General features: G+C 37.4%; 1 protein-coding gene across 3 annotated transcripts; it reads right to left on the bottom strand.

Moving 5' to 3' along the window:
• Positions 1-5,318: 5,318 nt before the first annotated feature.
• Positions 5,319-7,617, bottom strand: LOC117916684 (G2/mitotic-specific cyclin S13-7-like). 3 transcript variants are annotated; one of them, XM_034832833.1, is made up of 8 exons: positions 7,503-7,617; positions 6,998-7,130; positions 6,682-6,907; positions 6,484-6,609; positions 6,163-6,411; positions 5,908-6,069; positions 5,651-5,829; positions 5,319-5,556 (listed from the first exon to the last, which is right to left on the bottom strand). In XM_034832833.1, exons 1-8 carry the CDS (start codon positions 7,540-7,542, stop codon positions 5,415-5,417), a joined length of 1,257 nt encoding a protein of 418 aa, XP_034688724.1. In that variant the 5' UTR covers positions 7,543-7,617; the 3' UTR covers positions 5,319-5,414. The 3 variants fall into 3 exon arrangements, with proteins under 3 accessions (XP_034688724.1, XP_034688725.1, XP_034688726.1); XM_034832834.1 differs by having other exon boundaries at positions 6,163-6,429; positions 6,724-6,907; XM_034832835.1 differs by lacking the exon at positions 6,163-6,411.
• Between the last annotated feature and the right edge of the window lie 914 nt (positions 7,618-8,531).

The raw sequence follows: 8,531 nt of genomic DNA, 5'->3' as shown, positions 1-8,531 counted from the left end.
AATTAGTTTTTGTCCGCAAAAATGGTCTTTTATGCGTATGGAAATCTACTCACAGTAACAAAGCAAGTAACAAATCGAAAAATTCCCATATATCAAAACATTTCGAAATAAAGAATTTATTTTAGGTCCAATATTTGGAATTGATACGCTAGATGCAGATAGATCATATCTTGTAAATTCTCTCTCTTTTTTGTCAATCGGCGTTTCTTTTTATCCTTTCTTTTGTGTTCCTTAATGACTAAACCTCTTATAATGATAACTATCAAATTTCTATCTTGTTTTGCCACTTCAGCCCATCACAATATTCTTCAGAAATTTCTCTCAATTATTCCGGTAGCCAGCAAAAGTTTTTCGAAATATTAAATATATTGATAGAAATGGTCGAAAGGGAGTTCTTTCGTCTTGAAATCCGAATAATATTCATTAAAAAAGCGGTTCTTTCGGGCATTCTTGGGCATTCATCGAAAGGGGTGCTTAGAATTTGACCAATTGCGGAGATATCTGGAAACAATATTTTTTATTATTTCTTCATTCGAAGTGGACTCTTATTCTATTTCTGTATTCTTTCTAGATTCAAGGACTAACTGCTGAATCGCAAATAAAAAACATAGAATAGATTCATAGGCTCGATACCTTGTAATAGAACTCATGCTTGATAGAACTATTAGATCGAGAGTCGACGAATGAATTGGGTTCATTAACAATTCACAGCTGAAAAAAAATGACAAAAAAAAAAAAAACATTCACTCCCCTTCTATATCTTGCATCTATAGTATTTTTGCCCTGGTGGATCTCTCTATCACTTAATAAAAGTCTGGAATCTTGGGTTACTAATTGGTGGAATACTAGGCAATCTGAAACTTTTTTGAATGATATTCAAGAAAAGAGTATTCTAGAAAAATTCATAGAATTAGAGGAACTCTTCTTGTTGGACGAAATGATAAAGGAATGCCCGGAAACACATCTACAAAAGCTTCGTATGGGAATCCACAAAAGAAACGATCCAATTGATCAAGATGTACAATGAGGATCCTATCCATACGATTTTGCACTTCTCGACAAATATAATCTGTTTCGTTATTCTAAGTGGTTATTCTATTCTGGGTAATGAAGAACTTCTTATTCTTAACTCTTGGATTCAGCAATTCCTATATAACTTAAGCGACACAATAAAAGCTTTTTCTATTCTTTTATTAACTGATTTATGTATCGGATTCCACTCGCCCCATGGTTGGGAACTAATGATTGGCTCTATTTACAAAGATTTTGGATTTGCTCATAATGATCAAATTATATCTGGTCTTGTTTCCACATTTTCGATCATTCTAGATACAATTTTTAAATATTGGATCTTCCAGTATTTAAATCGTGTATCTCCGTCACTTATAGTGATTTATCATTCAATCCATAACAAATGAGGCATTTTTTCGAGACTTTGGAAAGGATTGGCCCATGAGAGACATTTCAGACACCTTCTCACTAAGGAGAAATTTCCAATATATCGAATCAACTTCCCTAGCTAAACAACCAACGGACAGATAAAGAAGAAAGAGCAGATCGATGAGCGTTTGCCCAATACAGCTCGACCGAGATATTTGATTGGACAGAAGACCAGTTGGTTGGAGATCAAGATGAAAGGAATATTCACTCTAAAAAGAACTCATTGAACGTACCAGAAAGTGAGGTACATACCAGTAGAAGATATCTTATTTGAAAGCGAAAAATCGGAAACCGAAGAAGCGAAAGCGCCCAACTCAACCGCCGACCCTGTTCTGCCTACTACTACAGTTGGCTATTCCAAATCATCATTCACCAGAAATCCGCACCTCCTGCACGTACTTACGAATCAATTTCCCTCCCCACCTACTTCATGGTGGCTACCATCTCCCACTTATGCTATATATATATATATATATATATTATATTTGATATAGGGTTAATTTACCTATAATACCGGATGATCATAATATCGTGTAAACTCGGCTCATAAATGTGAAATTTATCTTCTTCCAGGGCATGAACGGGACCGATGCCACTCCCAAAAGAAGTAAGGAATGCGCCTGGTTTGGGGTATATTACATACAAAAAAAAGCATTCTTCTTTCGCCGCAGCCGCACCTCCGTACTCTGATTTGACAGCTCTATAGTGGAGAATGAATTTGAGATTTATCCAGCCAAGGCAATCAAATCACTGATATGCCACCATCCCCCTATAATATGGATAGGGGGAATTCGAGTCATCGATGAAATCCACACCCACACACCAAGGGAGAGATGAGAAAGGTAAAGGAGCCATAAGGTGGACAAAGACGTTGTTTGCAAGAATACGGTTTAGGACTTTTGAATAAGGCTACGCTCCTTCAAGCCTTTGAAACTACCCCGGTTGTATGAAAGTTCTGTGATCACTTTACGACAATCTTTCTAGAGCTAAATGCAGAGAGATAAATTAGATTGCACACGGGAATGATTAACTGCGAATCCCTATAGATATGGAGGAAATTCAAACTATGGTTAAAAGGCTTTCGCTTCGCACCTTTAAGGAAGTATTAAAGAGAAGAAAACTCCTCCGATTTCGAACATTACTTACGACATACATTTGAAGATCCCGAACGTGTAATAATATAATAATATTTAGAAAGAGAGAGAGTTAGATCCGCTGGTAGAGGGAGTTTTAACAGTGTTATGAATACATTTTTTTAAGCTTCGCAAGTCTATCTACGGTCTCAAAGAAGCACCCCGTGCTTGGTACAAAAAACTGAGCTCTTTTATTCTCGGTAATGGATTCACCAACTCCCGCTCTGATACCTCCTTGATGCGAATCATAGCTATCTTTCGTACCCAAGTCAATAGACTGACCTTTCTTGCTTGAATCAACTAGAAGGTAGAGTGTAAGGAAGGCGATAGACTGATTTACCCTATTCATTATGTAACAGAGGTGATGAAAATCTTGACTTTGAATCTAGATGATTGCTTAGAGCCCTTCTCCCGCGTGATTTGATCTCTCTCCCATTTGTCAAGTCAGGCCCCAATTGGAATAGACATACACAACACCTCTACCCCTACTCTAGTCAGCTTTTTCTCTCTTTCCCCTTCTCCGACAATGTGAAATCCTTATATAGAAGAGACGTTTACTGTGTGAAAGCGCTTTTCTCCTACATGTTCAGGAGTAGCAGTTGCAGCTAGTTTTACTCTTTCTTAATAAAATCCCCAAACCCTTATTCTACTCGAATGAAGAATCTAAGGGATTTGAAAATGCAACTTGTCCCCCCAAGTTCAAAGACATAAGCCAAATTCCTTGACTTTTTAGGAGTAGAATTCGAGGTTATGGGCGCATTGGCTATTTCTGACGCTTCAATCTCCATTTATACACCATTTGAAGAGAGCTTCCTTACAGGAGGTTGAAAAAGCCATTTTCGTTAGACCCACTTGGTTATAGTAGAATGAATTTCCCACTAGAGAAACTAGAAAAGGTAGTCCTGCTGGCTATCTAGAGACAACGCGGATGTCCTCTTGATTTAGCAACTCAACCCTTCTTCAAGTCTCTCTAGGCCGAGAGAACACTTGTCATCCGTCTACTTAATAAGTTTAATTAATTCAATCCCTTTATTTAAAGAGTGAACCCATCTAGTTCCAGTCCAGCAGTCCCATTTTAGGAGGAAATCCCTTTCTTGGCTTCAGCCCCTTTCCTTTACACAAAAGAAAGTTTTCAAGCCTTTACTTTCCCCGGGGTAATAAAGATAGTATCAGCACCTGTTATTGCAGTAGTCGTCCCTTCCAGCGAGTGCTATTTCCCCAGATCCAGTTACAATTTGAGTTGCTTTTTCCGATAGGATTCCTTCCGCATTCTACTTCAATAGCTAAGGCCTTTTCTAAGCCTGTGCTAAGGTACGCCTATCCAATTGCTTAAGGTAAGGCTCTCCAGAAAGTGCAAGTCCTTCTCCATATGAGTCAATAGGGTCCAGATCAGATAGGCCAGCCAATAAGGGAGTAAGAACGGACGATAGAGACTTTATAGATATTTCTTTACCAACCAATAGTTTCTCCTATTTTATTGATTTCCTTGCCTTACTACCAAGATAACGTGCCTAAGTAGCATAACAGTCATAAAACTCTGTACCAGAGACATAGTCCCGGTGGGACGTACAGGCATGCCAACTTGGCTGCAACACATGGACGGAACAAATCCCTCTTTGTGCCGTGCACTCTGTTCCCGAAACCGTCCCTTGGGATCGCTCGGCTTTGCCTCCCTCCTTTTGAGCGTCCCTTCGGTCCTTTGTCAAGGTTCAGTTTCTAGCCTTCGGCCTTGGATCGACCCTGCGGGTCTTTTACCGACACTTCGTGTCTTATACTCTTAGGAAAGACATAAGAGTCAAATACAGAGATATGTGGGCAGTGAGTGATCTTGGCCCCCTTTCCATTGATAGTCCTCCTAAGCCTTCGGTAATAAATAGGCTTTACCTGAAAATAAATAAGGTATCGAGACCTACTGACATAGATTAAGCTGCTACTAGATCCCCCGTCTTGTCGAAGAATCAAATACTTCGTTCTCATCGATTGGGATTGACTGTCTTCTTTACTTCGACAGATGTGGTCAACCCCAGCTTGCTTATCTACGGCTGCCATATTCCGTGTAACTTAATGAATTTGATCCAATCCAATAAGCCCGTAAGCGCCGGTACAATATAATTAGAATATCCTATATTGAGGTGGAATCCTATATCTAGTCTTTCTTCATTTCCTGCAGAATCAGATGCTTACTCTTCATTAATTAGAGGGGTGGTCACTCCACTTGAGTCAACCGGCCCCAAACGAGGGGGGGAAGAGATAGAGCTCTAATAACCCATCGTCGTCCCCGAAGAAAGGGAAAAATAGGAGTTGTAAGCACTTTTCCCCTAGGTGAAGGAGTTAGAGAGCGGGTAGTTTTCATCACTTGAAGGTCGATCTGTCTATATCAAATATATAGTTTGATCCTTTTTGTCTTGTTGTTTTTCCTTCTTCTTGGCTGGAATAAAAAATGCTCTCTTTGAAAGATAACCCGAAGAGGTCGTCCTCTTGACTCATGAGAGAGGTTTTGAGTCTATATTTATGAAGTTTACTAATAAATGTGATCTCGGTCTCCCATGATATAGGCGACTACACTCAACCATGTAAATCTTTTATTTTTTCTATTTCACTTTATTTTTCTTGTTACTTTTGAGTGTTGTGATTTTTCCAACAAATGGTATCAAGATTTTCCTTTGATGGGGATTTATTGGTCGTATGAGGCAAAACTCACCTGTAGTCCCAAACAACTTACGTTGATGGTTGATTCCTTTTAACTAACTGCCAAATACATCTGAACATCATCATTTTTCAAGAGTGAAAAACATGTACAACACTACCAAGATAGAGGAAAAAAATACATCTTGCAGACGCCTAGGCGCCAGCTGAAAGATTTTTGGCTGGAGAGACATGGGCAACGGCACCCCTTTCTAGTTCTGAAAATTTCTGATAGACTGCTTTGAGCTTGTTCTCTGCAGCTCCCAAGTGAAAGCTAACCAAGAGCTTCGCACAGTCCCTATTGAAGACAACAAGAAGAGATGAAGTCATGGTCAGTAAATATTGTCGATTAGAATACTTTTGTAGATAGAATTGGACTAGATTAAGATTACATTAGTTGGTCTTGGGTGTAGCCCGTGTAGTGCTTTAGAGTTGCACTCCAGAGAGGGATCCTGCGGAGGGTGCAACGAGCCGCATATACTGCTGAAGCAGCAAGCATCGATGGGGAGTACAATATTGTAGAATAGTTCATCAGACCCAGTTCAGTTAGGAAAAACACCATCTCTTCCATCTACAATAGAGCGGGAAAAAGACCATTTATGATGATTTCCTCGCTTGAAATTTTCCAAAATTTCAGTGAGAGTTGTACCTCTTGATCCGGTGCAACAGAAGCTTTGATGTACCGAACTAGGAAGACATATGGTGTAGGAACTGTTAAGTACCATTCCAACTTTGTCAAGATAGATTTCTCCATTTGGAGTATCTGTTCCCTGTCATAGGCATTATCTGATATGCACACAAAGTCATTCACCTGAAAATGAATCCCAAAAACCCATATTAGAGAAGCTGTAGGAGCTTTCAACAAATGATGACATGACACAACACCAGAAGGGAAGAACACCACCTCTGGTGCCCAAATTTCTTCATATTTGCAAGCAATCAGCATTGAAGTGATGCCAACTAACTGAAGCTCGCTCCTAGATACAATTTTTGTCGACAGGTATCGATCAATAATGTTTATGGTAAGATAAAGCGTTTCAGGCATAAGTTCAAGCTTTCTATGAACTTCTACCAGCCAATCTATTAGGATTGCTCTCATCTTGGAACTAATATCGGTCTGCAAATCCATATAATGTATCGTTCGATTCTCATCCTGCACAAAAAAGCTTTTCTTTAATGAAAGATCAATATTGAAAGAGCTAGATGGAGTTTAAAAGATCAATACTTCTGTCATCTTGTAGAACTGATAGATGTCATCAACGTATTCAACAGCAGCAAGTTCATTATCAACATCGTCTGCATCAATGTTTATTATTGGAACCCTCGGCCTATCAGTGAGTCGACATGCAGCCTGATCAGATGCATCAAAATTAGAACACAGCAAGAAAACAAGGCACCAAAGAAGATTTCAAGAGAGCCAGACCATCTTGCTTTGAGTAGTGAGGATTGAAGAGAGGGTCTTGACCTTCTTAGTTAAGGACCCTTGTGTTGAAGGTTTACTCTTATCATTTTCATCTGGGCTAATGGTCACCACAGTCTGAGGTTTCGGCATCTTTCGAGCTTTTCCAGGGGCAAATCCATGAACAGAAATAACTTCTGCAATGGGTTTCTGTGCTCTCCCATTTTCCGGTAATTGTGCACAAAAGCTCCTAAAAGGCAAGAATTTAACAACTTGAGCAAATGTTTTCTGTGCATTTGTGCCTTAAAAAGTTTTGAAAGGAGAGAGTCAGGTGTATAACCTTGTAAGGGGGCGAGAAATCTGTGGATTGAATGTCCCTTCCCCTGCTGGAATAGTATTATTCATAAGATTTCCGATTTCTCTGAGAGCTTGCCGGTTTCTAGCCTTTTCTGGGGCATTCTTCTGCTTTCCTCCTGAAGACACAGCAAAATTTGATTCATATCCAGCAACAAACAAAACCCAGAAACAAAAAAAGAATCCACCAATGTAGAGAAAACTTCAGAAAGTAAGAACAGACTGCATAATAAATCAAAGAAATAAAAAGCCTATGCTGTTAAACGAAACCCAGATGTCAGCGGTTATTAATCCAACCAAACATATTTAAAAATGGAAGAAGAGAAATTTCCAGAAAGAAGAATTTAAAAACCAATCCGCATAGTCAAAGGAAGAATTCAACTCTACATGCATACAACATCACAAATCAATGAACAGAACCATGAAAATCAATGACGAACAAAATTTCAGAAAACAAACAAACCAAAAACCAAATTAGATTAATCTAAAACCTCTTGGTTGGTTTAGAACAGGAACAACTCTGGAAGCCATGTCAGATGATTCTTGGTGGTGGGCTGTCTCCGATCCTCGCCACCAAGACCACCGATCAGAACCCAAAACCTCTCTCTTTTCTCTCTCTCTCTGGGACTGAATAGTTGGGCTCTTTTGGAACGTCATTAATAAATATATAGCTTTTTGGAATAGACGCGACCCTCCAACGGTCATATTGTATTTCCAATTTTTCCATAAATAAATAAATAATTTTTAAAGGCATTTCGAAATTATAAGGTCCAATTAATGTTTTGTTATTATTTCTTAATATTTATTATTAATAATATTTTTATTTTTTTCTTGTTTTATAAAACATGTTTATTGTTTATTAATGTTGAAGACATAAGTGGAAATTTAATTGAAAAATATTTAACTAGCAAAATTTATAATATTAAAAAGGCATAATCACGAAACATCGAATTACAAATCTAACCTTTTGCAAAAAAAAAATACTTATTTTTGAAGAAGGATACCCTCGTTTTTCTCTTATAAAAATAACATTTTTTTTAAAACAATGTAAATAATAAAAATATTGAAGGATATTTATGTATAAAATATATTACTCTTTAAGTTCAAAAATGAGAGAAAATTTTACAAATTAGAGATTTTTTTTTCATTCTTTTTAATCAATTAATCTTATTAAAAACTTATCAACTCATTTAATCAATACAGAATTAAGAATTAAGATGTTTAGTATGAGTTGGCTTTGGTTGAATTCCTATTGTATCAATTACAAATCAGAATATTTTCCCCTTCATGTAATAAATTTAAGTAGATTTTCTTACTTTAAGTGACTCATGAATTAACATTTTAGTAAAGATGAATTAATTTTGAACTTATTTTTTCAATTAATTCACCTTTGCTTTTCTTTTTTTCTTTTATTTTAAGCCTTGTTGATAAAAATTTAAAGGCAAAAATATGACTTTTAAAATTTTTCAATGGGCCTTTCTTTTTTGAAATTATGAAGTCGTGAAATTAAAGTGTTTGCT

Source organism: Vitis riparia, chromosome 6 (assembly GCF_004353265.1).
Source record: "Vitis riparia cultivar Riparia Gloire de Montpellier isolate 1030 chromosome 6, EGFV_Vit.rip_1.0, whole genome shotgun sequence".
In the NCBI taxonomy this organism is placed as follows: Eukaryota; Viridiplantae; Streptophyta; class Magnoliopsida; order Vitales; family Vitaceae; genus Vitis; species Vitis riparia.
The sequence above is the reverse complement of the archived record's forward strand: the minus strand, read 5'-3'. Positions and strand labels throughout refer to the sequence as shown.

What these genes read in the sequence shown, in the direction of transcription:
- LOC117916684 (XM_034832833.1), bottom strand. Translation starts at nt 7,542, where the DNA reads ATGGCTTCCAGAGTTGTTCCTGTTCTAAACCAACCAAGAG. An exon ending in TCACTACTCAAAGCAAGATG is followed by an intron (nt 6,610 to 6,681) that starts GTCTGGCTCTCT and finishes GCATCTGATCAG; the next exon opens with GCTGCATGTCGACTCACTGA. An exon ending in AAGAAATTTGGGCACCAGAG is followed by an intron (nt 6,070 to 6,162) that starts GTGGTGTTCTTC and finishes ATTCATTTTCAG; the next exon opens with GTGAATGACTTTGTGTGCAT.